Genomic DNA, 15,638 nt, shown 5'->3' on the forward strand with positions numbered 1-15,638 from the left:
ATATATATATATATATATATATATATATATATATATATATATATATATATATATATATATATATATATATATATATATATATATATATATATATATATATATAGCATTTCATTTGCATATACCTGGATTTGATTGAAAGTCCACAGGAAAGCTGGTGATAGTGAAAAAAACAAATCTTAAGGAAAAAAGGGCCTTTAAGTCAAGATCACTAGGGCAGCATACGGGACCACTAGGGCAGGAAATTGCTCTCCATCTTCTCCCTTTCCTCAATTTCTGTCCTTTTTCCCCAGATCAAACTGCCAGTCCCCAAAGGTTTGGAGGGATCTCAGTTGGAAGCCCCCATCCCATCTCACCAGCCCACCCAAGAGAGCAACTTGGATAGCAACCAAACGAGAGAGAAGATCAAGCAGAAGATCAAGGAGGTGGAAGAGAAGCAGCCTGAGATGAAGTCAGGGTTCATGGCCTCCTTCCTGGACTTCTTGAAGTCAGGCAAGCGTCAGACGCTGCCTTCCTCTGCCATGTCCTCAGCAGTGACAGTTGGGGCCTCCAGTGCAGTAGCACCTGTGGTCTCTTCTGCAGGCAGTCCATCCAAGTCTCACCCTGGTTCAGCTATATCCTCCTCCCAGCCCCCACCACCCTTTAGCATGGCACCCTCAATGCTACCTGGTGGTTTGGATGGACCTGAAGGAGATGCAGCTGGGCTTGTCATGAGTTGTACCAGCCCCTGCAAACGGCTTGACGAGGAGCTGAAACGTAACCTGGAGACGTTGCCCTCATTCTCATCAGATGAGGAAGACTCTGTTAGCAAGAACCAAGACCTGCAGAAAAGCATCTCCTCTGCCATCTCAGCGCTCTATGATCCTACTGACCGCAAAGATGGAGAACCCAGTGGTGAGTGCCAGCGCCAGCTATCCTCATCATGGCATCCCTTATTTTTTGTGACTTCTGTTTCTTACGTGATAGTGTTTATGATGTGGTGTTTCCAGTGTTGGCAACATTTCTAGGGTTTGGCTGACATTGTACAATCACTACGACATCATGTGCAGAAATTTATTTTATTTACTCACAAGACTTATAATGCTGCCTATTCTCATGCAGTCTAGGCAATTCACAACAATATTTTTTTAATAATTTTTTATTTTATTCAGAAAGTTAAAGTAAAATACAAACTCCAAAAAAAAGAAGAAAAATTACAAAAATAAAACCAAGATAAACACAACATTAAAAAAGAATTTTTTTTCCATACCAAATAGATATACACACACATGTACAGTAGATCAACATAATGACAAACTGGGATCTCTAATTAAACGAATCTGGACTGGATGGCATGCTACTCTAATGTAGTCAGCTTGTTCTGTTTAGTCTTCTCTTTACACAAACAAGTAAATACAAGTAAACAAATAAATACAAGCAGGATTAATTTGCTTGAAGGTCCATCTGGGGTTATGGTGAAATGCTCCTAAATAAGCTGGAGTTCATAAGCCTATTTTGCAGTGTTTGCAGTGGCTTATTTAAATTTATCCAAGGCACATAAAACTGGTATCTATATAATTTGCTTATTCGCTACATTAAAGTGAGGAACAGAACTGGAGGAAATAAACTGAGTACATTAATTTGCAGTTTATTTACATTTATGATTTATTAGGTGAAGATTCCTAGCTTATTGTTTCATGTAAGAAGCACCTATATTTAATTGCACCTGGCAGCACAGTTAAAATCTAACTAAATACCTGAGCAAATTAAAAATTAAATGAATTAAATGTAGGCACGGATGTCTGAAAAGTTGAAGGCATACTGATATAAATATGTGATATTATTATGAAGTTGGCTCCTTCATTCTAAGCAGCATATGGGTTCCCTCTACAGTACGTGTTGGTGAACAGTAATCAAAAGAATGTATCTTCAAATGCAAAGGGATTCCAGAGCCAAAGAATGAATTTCCTTGCTGTACTTTGTTTTTTTTCCTCTTGCAGATGTGCCACCAGTGGAGGTGAAAGCCCCTAGCCCCACTCCTTCGTTGGAGGCAGATATCCAGCCAGAGCAACCACCTCCACCCATCTCCCCAGCCCCCTCACTCAAGGAGCCTCCCCCAGTGCTTGAAGAGCTACCACCACCACTACCCCTACCCCCACCATTACCACTACCACTACCACCACCACCACAGGCATCTCCTGAGCCCGAAGACCCCGAGGACACACGGCCTCTTCACCTTGCTAAGAAGCAGGAGACTGCAGCCATTTGTGGAGAGACAGATGAAGAGGAGGTGGAGAGTGGTGGGGAGGGGATCTTCCGAGAGCGGGATGAGTTTGTCATACGTGTTGAGGATGTTCAGGCTCTCAGGGTATGTAATGAATCTTGAGCATTGGCATGGGCATATACATTAAAGACACACTTCAGACATTAAAATTGAAAACTATGGTACTCTTGATGCCCTCCATGTGTTTTTGACTCCCTCTATTGCTAGCTGCAGCTTGTGCCAAGGATTGTGGGAATTATAATTCAGAATACTCGGAGCATGCTAGTTGAGAGCTTGGGGGTGGGTTGTTTGTTTTTTGTTTATTTTGCAAAGTGGATTTTTCAAACTCAAAACACTAAGTTTAGTGTTGCAGCTCAAAAATTGATTCTGAGAAGAATTTCTCAACATTTAAAGTTTGAAATTCAAAAGATTGAAGAAAACTGCAGAAAATATTTGAGGGAGAGAGAATTGTGTAATTAAAATAGGGCAGTTGTAAATGATAGTCTTTGGGGTTCAAACTGAATTTAATTCCACTTACCTCCCATTGAGATCAGGATTAAAAAAATAACTGTAGGTGAAGTATAATTAAGTTCACTGGGTCCTACAAATGACTAGTTTAGCTCTAGATGCAACTTAAAGAGTCTATTTATTTCCCCAAAATGTTACTTCCCTTTTAAAACTGTATTAGGTGGTTGATGACAACTATTATAATTTCTCTATATATGGACATGTGAAGAATCAAGTTAACTCATCACTAATAGCCTCATACAGAAGGATAAATTATGAAGAAATGCAGTAATTCTGGGAGCTTTTTGTTGTTGTTCGATGCAGTTCTTTTCTGCTAGGGAATATTGGCCAGAAAACAGTAGTTGAGCTTATTAGCTGTTTAATACTTGACATCATTGTAACTACTCCTTTGTCCTTTTGTAGCTTGCACTTCAGACTGGACGGGAACCACCTCCAATTTGGCGAGTACAGAAAGCTTTGCTTCAGAAGTTTACACCTGAAATCAAGGACGGGCAGCGTCAGTTCTGTGCAACCAGCAATGTGAGTGTCCACTCTATCTGCTTAAGTAGCATCATATCTCAGAGAAGCCAGAGCTTCAGAGATGAGAGAATCTTACCAACATGATAATAAATGAAATCAGTAAATTAAAACCAAGTTTCAAGCCCTGTTCTCATTCTTCCTTTTGCTTGCCCTCTCTTTCTCAGTATACTTCTACCATGATGGTCAAGCCAAATGCAGAAGTACTTCTGGGTTTTTTGGCCTGTTGATAAAAGAATAACTGTTCCCCCCCACTCACCCAGTTTTCTTCTTGGGACAGTCAAGTTGAGCAATTAGCTTGATCTATTATTGTGTTGGGCAAAGGACTGCAATTTAAGTTCCACTTGTTCCCTCATTACTTCCAGAAGAAAAGTTACAAGTGGGATGGTCTCCCCTCCCCTTTCTTTTCTTTATTCAATTTTTATTTAATTCTTTATTTTCCTGCTTCATCCCTCAGTATCTGGGCTATTTTGGTGATGCCAAGAACCGTTACCAACGACTCTATGTTAAATTCTTGGAGAATATCAACAAGAAAGATTATGTCCGGGTCTGTTCCAAGAAACCCTGGCACCGGCCTCTGCAAACTGTCAGGTAAAGGATTAGGAAGGTGGACACATGTAAGGGAGTCCAGTTCCAGCTGAGGAACTCACCCTCCCTCCCTCCCCCTCCCTCCCCCCCTCTCTGTGTGTGTGTAATTAGGTGACTTCCATACAAGAAACTTTTCTCATANTAATCTTAGAGCAGCTTGTAAGGTTAAAGGGGTGGGACTGGGTGCCTTTACTTCCCTTACCGGTTCATGCTTTTCTGTAGCACCCTTGGAGCACCCAGTGCTCTAAGCCTATGATCCATCTTGAACAGTGAATTAGATTAGACTGCCTGAACTTTTGCTATGCTTTATGTAAAGATTCACTGTTTCATTGATTTACACTATAACTTTCTTTGCACTCAAACTCTACTGCTGCAATAAACCTGACCTCTAAAGCCAGTGCTCTGTTTTTCTGATGCAGGAGACAAAGCCAGCCCAAAGCTTCTACCCCCAAGGTTCCAGTGACAGCCAAAGTTGAAAAACCCGAGAAGCTGGAAGTCCCGGAGAGAGTTGAGAAACCCGAAAAGCTTACTAAGGCTGAGAAGCTCCCCAAGGCTGCTGAAAAAATGGACAAAACAGAGAAGCCTTCCAAAGCGGAGAAAGGACCTAAGCCAGAAAAGGCCCCCAAGGTGGAGAAGTCTGAAAAGCCCACCAAAGCAGAGAAATTGGCCAAGGCAGAGAAGCCTCCCAGAGTTGAAAAAGTGGAACCTCCTGTGCCCATGCTGACAAAAGCTGCCCCAGCTGGTGGAGCTTCTAAACCCAAGTCAAAGCCAGCCAAGGTGAAAGCTGAGCCACCCCCCAAGAAGAGGAAAAAATGGCTTAAGGAAGCAGCAGCATCTTCTTCAGACTCAGATTCCAGCCCTGACCAGCAGAGTGAGGAGGGTGAGTAGAAGGGGGTGGGGGGGAGAAACTCCCACCAGTTTGGTGAGGGTCAGGACCAGGCGGTTAAGAAAGGACACCAAGAACCTCTGTAGTCCCGGGAAGGCAAGAAGTGTGGCAGAGCTACTTATCCAAAGACAGGCATCACACGTAGCACCAGAGTTTCTTAACCTTGGCAGCTTTAAGTTGTGTGGACATGAACTTCAGGTGTTGGTTGGGAGTTCAGATTCGCACATCTTAAAAGTTGCCAAGGTTGAGAAACACTGCATTATACTGTCAGGTGTTTCATGGTAGTTTGGTGTGTTGTCTGAATCCATCTGTTGGAGTTCATGGAACAAATCATAGCCAAGCATACTGTGACTCACTGTCGTGTGTGTAGATCAAGGAGAAATTGTGAATTTACAAGGGTGGAGAATCTGGAGCCGAATTAGATCCGGCAGTTCCAGCCCATGAGAAGAAAAGAAAATAATCCTGAGAGTGGTGATACACACATTTTTTGAAAGACCACTGGTTCTCTGGGAGCCTGAGAAAGGGATCTTATCATTAACCGTAAAAGTTAGACTGAGAGAAATTATGGAAGGCTGAAAAGAGGGAGTAGAAAGAAGGATTAGGGTTAGTCCTGTCTATAGAAGTGAAGGATTATGGGAACCTCTAGAGGAGTTCTAATGCTTTTTCCCTCTCTCCCTCTTTCTCTCTCCTATTTTTGGTTGTACTTCACATATAATCCATGCTTCTCAGCCTTGGCAGCTTTAATATATGCAGACTTCCACTCACAGAATTGCCCGTTCTGGTTGGAGAATTCTGAAAGAGTTGAAGTGATACAATCTTACAGCATCCTCCATTTGTTTGCTTGTTAACCTATTTTGAATATTTTTGAAAATCAGGGCTACAGATGCCTACCATAATAAAATAGTACTCTATTTACCATTTAGACCGTGTGCCCACAGGCCGCATTCTCAATACACGAGCCATGAAGGAGATGTACCGCAGTTACGTGGAAATGCTGGTCAGCACTGCCCTTGATCCAGACATGATCCAAGCTCTTGAAGATACAAACGGTGCGCATTCTTGTGTAGAGATGCTTAGATGGGCTCATGGGGCCAGTTTGAAAAGCCACTGGCTTTTGTTTCCACCAGCCATTCTACATAGGCCATTCCACAGGAACCATGTAGACCGTCACTTTGCTCTGATCACTAATTTTTTTTCTTGATTGTGGCTAGCCTTCTGGAAATATAAAAGCTTTTTTGTTCCCTAGCTATTCTTGCTTATGAAATTCCTGGGACCAGAATCAGCTGAATATATACAGGCTTGTTCTATTTTGCCATTGTAAGAACCATAAATATGCTGGGGTTTTTTGTTTTTTTTTTAAAAAAGTACAAACATCTCCTTTTTAAGATGTCTGATTTGCAAAATGTCGTATAACTGCCCAGCTTTGATCGCTTGTGACTAGAGAACACCACTGAATGTTTCATTGTACTTCTTTGTAGCAGTCATATTAGACAAAGATATGAAGAGCTGGTTGAAGGAGGGGTTCTCAAATTTTGTAATCCCACAGCCTTTAAAATTATAAATGAAATAATGTGTAAAACTAAATAAAAAGTAAATAATAAAGGAAAACTCTAATTGTAATTGGCAGATGTCAAGAGCCTTGCGTTTAACCATTTTTCAAAATGCTCTCTGATGTTTGTTCCTTGCTTTGCATATGCAAATTGTTAGGCTACTCCAGGCAAAGCAGGAATGAATTTTTAATAGTGCTTCAGTTTTGTCTGCCTAAGCCTAATAAATTTCCCTCCTCCCAAAAAGTGCTTCTCTAAATTGTTTTCTTAGGGCTAGAGTGAGTCCTTAAGCAAGGACTTATTCATGGCACATGGCATTTTGAAAAATCTGGTCCTGTCTAAAAATGCCAACCTCTTCAAAAAAAGAAATGTGGCATTTGAAAACCTTGTTACGTTCCTTTCACTTGCTTGTCTAGAACTCAGTCCATTGCAGCTGGGTTTCCTTAGTGCAGGACACTGGCTGCTCATGTCCTACATTGAAGGTTTCCTGTCCCTGCCCATCCTGGAAGCTTTTTTTTTTTTTGGTGACCTTTGCCATCTGTTTTGACAATCCTATCCCAGATGAACTTTATCTCCCGCCCATGAGGAAAATTGATGGGATTTTGAACGATCATAAGAAAAAGGTGCTGAAGAGAGTGTCCCTGAATCCATCGCTACAGGTATGGAAAGAGGGCAAGTAGAATCTGCTATTCCCCAAAGACTGATTTTGGGAAAAGGGTATTTATTTTAAGTATATATTTTACTTTGTTGCCAAAATTTGGCTCACGTATTTCCTTCTCATTCGCCTCCACAAGAACAATGAGAGAGGGGAGAGGCCTTGAAGACTAAAACGTTTGTAACCTATTCAGGAAGGTTAAGAATCCAAGCCCTTGACTAGCAGCCAAGATGGACTGTTGAATCCTGTCCCATATATAATTATGAAAACCATGCTTAAAATGAGACTCCATGCTGCCTTGGATATTTCAGTTTTTCTAGCCATGTAAATGGTTCTGCAGTGTGCAATTCATGAATCGGCAGCTTTTTCAGGTGGGGTTGATATTAATCATGTATGTTGGCAGGAATGCCAGATATTTTACATTGGCATTTTTTAAGAAATGGAAGTGAAAGCTCGCTTAGTTCCTTCATTGCTCAAGATTTCACTGATCCTGTCCCACAAAATCTCAATTCTGAAATTTATCTCATGAATGTTAGCCTTATTTGAGGGTGGGTGTATTTTATTTTGAAGATCTATCAACAATATTTAGAATTACTTTGCTGGCCATTTCTTTAATATTTTTTACTTATAGTGTACTCTTAGCTGCAGAGATTTTTATAAAATTTCACCATAAACAGAAGAGATTGATTATTCTGTCTTTTGTGTGTGTTAACAATATGCTGTGAAAGTTATCTTTAACTTTCCTTGCATCGTATTGGGAGGGCAATTTATACATGTAGTCCTCATTTAGCAGCTGTTGCAGTTACGACAGTTATGAAAAAGTAACTTTACAACCAATCATCACATTTATGACCTTTACAAATCTGTAAAGCAAAGAAAGAAAGCTGAAATAATCTCATAATCATAGGTTTCACTTAGCAATCACTAAAGAGCAATTTTTCTATATTTTAACATGGAGGTTTCCTATCCTGAGCTGACTAAGAAAAGCCATTTCTCCCCATTCTGCTTAAAACAGTTTGTAAAACAAGAAAACAAATAAAATCTTCTAATACAGAAGAAAAACTGAGGTTTCTTTGGTATCACAGTGCCCAGGCTATGGACATTCAGTGCATGTTGGACTAAGAGAATTACATGATTTTCAGGACTATTGGTGGCTGTTTGAATAGCCTATAGTTCAATTTTTGTAGTCAGTGAGCATTCTGATTAATAACGATGCTCTTGTCCGTTTCAAGGAAAGCCCTACTTTATAAAGTGGTAGTTCTCCCTTTTCCTAGGCTCCCTTTATCTCTAATCTATTATCTCTTAAGTCTTTTCAATGGCTGAGCCAAATTCTATTATTTGAGGATGCCTCCATTTCTATATATATATTTAAATATATGATGTATCTAAATCCTAAAATCTTGGGGGTTTGTAACAATAGAAAATGGAACTAAATGACCTGAGCTGGAGGTTGTGAAAACATTGCTTCTTCTCATACATTTACTTTCTTGCCCATTCAGGAGGCACTCCACATGTTCCCCCAACTCCATACCGAGACATGCGATACCACAGTTACGTTGCGCCCAGGTGGTGAACCTTACAACCGCAAGACACTCAACAAACTCAAGAAGAATGTATCCAAACCGCAGGTAAGTGTTGCAGATGACGATAGTAGCCAGGTTCTGATAAACTTACTCATTGATTACTTTTATCTCTCTTTAGTTTCATCTTCTTTATATTTAATTTTAACCCCATTTCTTTTACTGTCCTCTTTCACTATTCTCACTGGGACTTGCAGATCCTTTGTACTTGGGCTAACAGGGCAGTGTCCTTAGTATAGTGCAAGTTATTGACATTTCTTCCTCCAGTTTTAAAACCTTGCTCATCTACTTCCAATCCCCTTAATATATACTCAGCATAAAGGTTATATAAATAAGGAGGGAGTATGCAACCTTGTCAAATTCCTTTATCAACTTGGAGTCAGTCTATTTCACCATGTTCTGTCTACACTGTTGAGACGCCTCTCTCTTGCCCTATTGGACTCTCCATTCCAACTCCCTTCCTATCTCCCTTCCATCGCTGTCCTTTTGACTGACCTGCAACCCATTGCCACTGCTACCCTTGCCTCTCCCCACTGGCGCCAGCTGACCTTCACTGTCTTTTTCCTCCACTGTTGCCAGTGTTGCTGATGGACCTTTGAGTGGCTGCCACAACACCGTGAGGCCTTGGGCATGCCTCGTTAGCAGTGGAAGGAAGGAGGCTGAGGCCAGCTGAGGGTAGTGTGGGCGGCAGGGACAGGCGATGGCAGAATGCAAGCAACCCAAAGGGCAGAGATAAGGGGGGAGATAGGGAAAAGTTGAAACATTGTAAACATTGTAAAATTACTTTACTTTACAATGGCATTTCTCTGTATCTGGCATTCTGAAACAGCATTGTCCATTAAAGATCTGATTCTGTGGCTTCATTCGTCTATCTCGTTCTCCTGCATAAAAAGACCAGGCCCATTGATTGCCCTATCGAAGCTCCAGGTATGGTGATGGGGATGCGTCCATGCCACAGGCAGCAAAGGATTTTTAACTTTGTTATTTTAACAAAAGCTGAAAAGAGAAGATGAGGGCAGATAAAAACTTCCTAGATTTTTTTAAAATTAATCATTGAAACAAAATGTTGAATATGAGACCTTAGAGGTTCAGGGCTATGTCAAGTTGCTGAGAAATGTGACCTGGTGGTTTCCCTTCACTCTTTGTCCTTATTGCTGACAGGAATTCAATGTGGAAGTGGAGAAATCCTTTTTCTATACTCTCTACCATTCCCTTCACCACTACAAATACCACACCTTTCTGCGTTGTAAAGATGAGGTAAGTAAAGCCCTAAGTAAATCCCATTTGGGTTTGCAAGTTGTTTGTTAGATTTATATCCTGTCTTTTCATTCAGGAGCTCAAGGCAAGCATGCATAGGACTGCTTCCTCCCATTTTTTTCCACAACAACTCTGGGAGGTAGGTTTTGCTGAGGAAGCGTGCATGATCAAAACTATGATTTGGTGATTTTGTCAATGCCAGTGGTGTTCAAGTGACACTCCAGATGTTTTGTGATTGCACCCAGGATTCCTATTACTATTGGGACTATATTTGCTCTCTTTTGTCACAGTAGTGGCCAAAATTGTGGAAACCTTTTGGGAAAAGTGTACATTTGAGGTTTGATGGCTAGTAACACCACTTTCTTTTGGAGTAGTACCATAAGATTATATATCAATGGAAAGATAATTTAATCAAGAATGCAATGCAACAAAGTTTGTTGAATTATCTGTATTCTATGAAACGTTATAGCCAAATAACCAGAAAAAGGAAGCACAACTTGCTTAGGTTGATATCAGGTAGCTTTCCTTCATCTGATTGTAGCCAATGAGCATGAGTGTTTAGAGAGCCAATCAGGTGTCATCTTGTTTTGGCAATGAGACAATCAGAGCACAGTAGGATTCAGTTATTGATGTCATGTATTGAAGCTGAGAGGAGGACATTTGTCAGTGTGTTATGTGATCGCTATCAAATTGGTTGGGGTTTTTTGTGTTCTTTCATTTAGTGAGCTTGTAAAACATAATAAAATTAAAGTAATGGTGCAAAGAGTTGATTGCTCGCCCAGAAAACGATGTAAAATAGTATTATTAAATGAACAAGGCTACAGTTATAAAGAAATTAGAATAAAAATTGGCGGAAACTTAACCAAAGGTGGCATTTCTAAATTTCTGAAGAGGTATAAGGAGACTCAGTCACTACAAAACCACACTGGTAAAGGCAAGAAAAGATGCACAACAGCAAGTGATGATAGAAGAATTAAGGGAATATGCCTACGTGACAGAAGAAAATCATCTGGGTGTATACAAGATGAAATGGTGCAATGCAATGTGAAGTTGAGTGCAAGGACTGTTTGGTGCAGACTGCAGGAATTTGGCCTAAAATCTAGAATTCCACGAAAAAAGCCACTTTTATCTCTCAAACAAAAGTTGGAAAGACTGAACTGGGCTAAAACCCATGTTACCTGGACAGAGGAACAATGGGACAGTGTTATTTGGAGTGATGAGACCAAGATCTCCCTGTTTGGTAGTGATGGCATAAAATACGTAAGAAGAATCGGAGAAGATTTGAATCCTGATTGCATTACATGTGTCGTGAAACACCCAGTCAGTATTATGATCTCGGGTTGTATGACATCAAAAGGTGTGGGCAGAATTTGTGTGATTAATGGGAATATAAATGGCCAAAAATACATTAATGAAATACTTGAGCCCAAACTGAAGCCTTCCGCACATGATCTTTTCCAAGATAATGAAGCATTTATATTTCAACAGGATTCAGCTCCATGTCATGTTATTGCTGTGTGCAAAAATTGGTTTCAAGATAATCATATTCCACTGCTGCAATGGCCTGGGAATAGCCCAGACCTTAACCCAATTGAAAATCTATGGAGCCGACTAAAGAAACTTGTTAGTCAGAAGCGACACAGCAATAAAACCCAGTTAATAGAAGCAATCATTCAATCTTCGTTTCACATTATAACAGCTGCAGAACTAAAGGACTTGGTTCACTCCATGGGAAGAGTGTAAGACCGTAATTCATGCTAAAGGTTACCCAACTAAGTATTAACTGACATGGTGATAATTTTTGTATATCTCCTTTTTTCTACGTGTTTCACTTTTCTTCTTTATAACTGCTATTCTAATAGCAAATCCTTCATAAAAGTTATTGCATTACATTCTTGATTAAATTATCTTTCCATTGATATATAATTTTATGGTACTATTCCCCCCCAAATGGTGTTATTAGCCATCAAACCTCAAATGTACACTTTTCCCAAAAGACTTCCACAATTTTGGCCACTACTGTACTTCTGATTGAAGGTCCCGATATTTTGTGATTTTCTCCAGTTTTTTTCTCTTCTCTTCTGTTGTCTCCAGAATAGGTACAACAACATCCACTATCAAGACTATTTTGTCTTTCTTATCAATGAGTGTTCAAGTCTGGGGTATTAGTGGCTGGTGCTTATCTGTGTTGATTTCTGATGACCCAGAGCATCTTCTTTTTATTATTATGGTTCATCTCATAGTAAACCAGATAATTAAAAGGAATTTGACATTTTTACCCACTTGTTGCAACCTTCTCAAGGGCTTGGGGTGGACACAGATTGTTTAATGGTGTTAAAGGTATCATGGCAGAAACCAAGCTGTTCCAAGTAGAGCTGCCTTTTGCAATTGATTGGTGTTGCTTTTGTTAAGGCTCATAGTGGTCAATGTCACCTAATTTTAACTGTGATTCACAACAATAAAATAAAATAGAAAAAAGGACTAAAACAAATAGAAAAAATAATAATAATCACAATATGGGTGTTCTTAAATGAAGAAACCTTCCTATCACTAATATGTAGAAGTAGTGTTATATATAAGCTGCAGTTTGTGAAAATCATTAAATTGTAGTGTTATGTTTAAAAAGTTTCAGTCTTTAGTATTATTTTTATTAGTCTTGGTACCAAAGATAGACTAATCAATTCTGGCTCTTTCTAGAAAGCTACAAGCAGTTTCTGCATATTAGGGATGGAGTTGTAGAGGAAAATTTCTTCATTTAAGAAAATCCATATCGTGGTTGCTTTTTTTTTTTTTTTTTTAGCTATTTTTGTACTTCATGGCTAATTTTTTAACCTTTTCATTTCTCTTTTCTAGACAACAGCAATTGAGGGTCAAGACGAAGATTTGGGCCAGGAGGAGGTAGTGCAGCAGTGCATGCGCAACCAGCCATGGTTGGAGAAACTGTTTGACTCCTTCAGCGAGTTGCTGACTCAGGCACAAAGCAAATGCGCGTGACACCATCATCAGAGCTACGCCCCAGGAAGGTCCGCCTAACGCCTGCCCCTCTGCAGAGCCAGAGCAGGAAGTGGGGAGAGGAAAGTCGAGGGGTATCATTACAGGCAACGAGTTCAGATTCAGCTCACACCATCACCACCATCACCCCTTCTCCTTGGGGGTTTCTCTTTTTCCTTAAACAGGTCATGGGACAAGCCTCTGCGATGGTGGTGGAGGGTGGAGGTTTGCTGTGGCAGACAGGACATGTTGAGGAGGGTTCTCATCAAATAATTGGATGGTTGGAACACCCCTTTCCCTTTTGCCCTGGCTGTACAGAGAAATATTATTTATATATAAATGTATAAATATCTAATTGAACAACCTTGTTGTCCCCTGCTCAGGGGGGATTGAGAATAGGGGAACCCATTGGAAAGGCATAGGAATGGTGGTGTGGTGTGATTTAGAGCCGAAAGGCTTCTCGGTTTCTCACCATGGAGTGAGTTGACAGTAGTGAGATTGGTGAAAAGAGAAGGACCAGGTTCTCCTGGGGTTCTACCCTCCATCTCTTCCATCAAGAACTTTACTTCTCCTTAGGGAGAGTTGAGAATTGAGCATGGGGAGGTGGTGCATTGGCCACCCTTTATACAGTGTCTAGCTTCTTTTGTCCATAGTCTGATCAGGAAGTATGACCCCTGTTCTCCAACAACTCTAATCCCATCTCTGCCAAATAACTCTTGTTTGGAGTGAAGGGAAGCCATCCATCCGTACACTAATAGCGATCACTTCTATTTTTGCTTCTAATAGGAATATTTATTGCCAAGCTCCTTTTTCCTAATCATAATTGGCAGCACCAATTTTCTCTCTTTCTGGAGAAACCTCCCTTTCTCTCCCTCCCTCCCTCCCATTGTGTTTCCATGGGGCAATTAACTGCTGGAGGATTCACTTTTTTTGCCATTGAATTGAGAATTCTAGCTCATTTGGGTATGTGGAACTTTTCCCTATACTTTCTGAATAGAGAGCAGTATATAGGCAGGGGAGAGCCTTATGACATCCATAGCAACCTGCCAAGACTGTAGCAAGACTTCTGAAATTTCCCTCCCCTCCCCCAGATTTCACAATTAGCCCCCCTTGAATCATGCGAGGAATGTATAAAGGACTTTAGATAAGTCCCTTCCCCAGTGGTAGATCTTCACTTCTATGAGGGAGGGATAACTCCCCCTCCCATTCTCCCCATATTATAGTGTCTGACAAGGCAGGATTCTGCTCCCCCCTCCCTGCACCTGTATATACTGTATAGGATAAAAAGTCTATGTATCATATTGTATTTGACTAACTTGAACTTAATGATGCGCAGGAGTTTCTCTCTCTCTCTTTCTCCTTTTATCTGTAGCTGTGATGTTCTTGGTTTCAACTGAAACTTTCATTAGGAGATTGTTAATTTTTTTTTTAATCATTGTTGTTGTTACTGAGGGGGGAAGGGAGATTTTGTGTCCCCCACCCCAATCTGCCTCCTAAACAAAGCTCCCTCTGCAACCCTAAACTGAAATGATAAAATAAACTCTTAATGAGCCAGAGGATGAAGATCTTGTCTTAATTGCCCTTTCTTCAACTCCCAAGTGGGCTCTCCATCCCTCAACCAGCTATCCATTATCTTGTGTGTGTGTGTCCCCATACTGCAGGTAATTTTTCCAATTACAGATACTCCTCAACTTATGACCACAGTTGAGCTAAAGGAAGGCAGTCGTTCAATGAATTGTGCCCCCATTTTGTTGCTAAGCAAGGCAGTCATTAAATGAGTTGTGTTCCCTTTTTTGCCACAATTGTTAAGTAGTCATTGAAGTTGTTAAGTGAATCATTGGTTGTTAGGCAACTCTGACTTCCCCCTTTGACTTGCATGTTGGAAGCCAGCTGGGAAGGTTACAAATGATGATTACATGCCTCCCTGGGACAGTGCAATTGTCATAAAGGCATGCCAGTCACCAAGCGCCTGAATTTTGATCACATAACTGTGGAGATCCTGCAACTGTCATAAGTATGAAAAACGGCCATATGTCATTTTTTTTCAGTGCCGTGGTAACTTTGAACGGTCACTAAATGAATAGCTGTAAATCAAGGACTACCTGTACATCAAACACACACTTTGGCCAACCATTATCATTCCTCACCCCAGACCTTCCTCTAACCTCCCAAAGCAAACCCTTAATTGAATGTAGATCTTCCTATGTCAGATTCCATCTTCCTGCTAAAGTCTACCTCATTCTCCCTCCATAGCTGTTTCTCCCTCTTTCACACCTAGAGTCACTGTTTGAGGTGGGCAGCTGTATAAATTTAATGAATGAATGAATGAATGAATGAATGAATGAATGAATGAATGAATGAATGAATTTGGCTCCCTCCAATCAAGTCCATCCTTTATTCCTAACCCATCTCTAGAGCTGCGTTCCTCCTTCATCACTATACATTCCTCCATTTGAATTATCCTTCTGTTCTTAGAAAAACTTTAATCTTTTCAAAATTTGCTATTTCTTTCTGCCTACCCAAACCAACAGGAGCTACAGAAGATGCCCCAGTATTTTTTTTTTCAACTTTGGATAGCAAGGAGGGAGGTGTGAAAAGGTACTTCAGGTATAGTGGGGAAATAAATTCTATCTCAGTATTGGTGTTCTCATCATAAAGACGTACTTCAAACAAATCTCTCCCTAAGTCAGCAAACACAGAAATGTATTAAGACCTGTTTGGTTGCTTAGGTCCGTGTCCCCAATATATGTACTTAGGTACTGTTGGGTCTCATTTTGACTCCTTCTCCCCTCCTTATTTATTGTGGATGAAAAGGCAACACTGGCAGGTCTGTATGCAAGTATGGATGGTC

General features: G+C 40.5%; 1 protein-coding gene across 1 annotated transcript in view; it reads left to right on the top strand.

Moving 5' to 3' along the window:
• PRR12 (proline rich 12) overlaps positions 1-13,507 on the top strand; it is a 34,921-nt gene extending 21,414 nt beyond the window's left edge. The window contains exons 5-15 of the mRNA XM_015810149.1: positions 291-549; positions 580-888; positions 1,977-2,344; positions 3,170-3,286; positions 3,741-3,874; positions 4,291-4,751; positions 5,681-5,806; positions 6,866-6,963; positions 8,459-8,587; positions 9,701-9,796; positions 12,650-13,507. Coding sequence (XP_015665635.1) covers positions 291-549; positions 580-888; positions 1,977-2,344; positions 3,170-3,286; positions 3,741-3,874; positions 4,291-4,751; positions 5,681-5,806; positions 6,866-6,963; positions 8,459-8,587; positions 9,701-9,796; positions 12,650-12,790 — 2,238 coding nt within the window. The 3' untranslated portion in view covers positions 12,791-13,507. The remainder of the gene's footprint in view (positions 1-290; positions 550-579; positions 889-1,976; positions 2,345-3,169; positions 3,287-3,740; positions 3,875-4,290; positions 4,752-5,680; positions 5,807-6,865; positions 6,964-8,458; positions 8,588-9,700; positions 9,797-12,649) is intronic.
• Positions 13,508-15,638: the final 2,131 nt, after the last annotated feature.

The sequence above is a fragment of the Protobothrops mucrosquamatus genome, unplaced genomic scaffold, assembly GCF_001527695.2.
Source record: "Protobothrops mucrosquamatus isolate PMUCROS unplaced genomic scaffold, P.Mucros_1.0 scaffold7, whole genome shotgun sequence".
NCBI lineage: Eukaryota > Metazoa > Chordata > Lepidosauria > Squamata > Viperidae > Protobothrops > Protobothrops mucrosquamatus.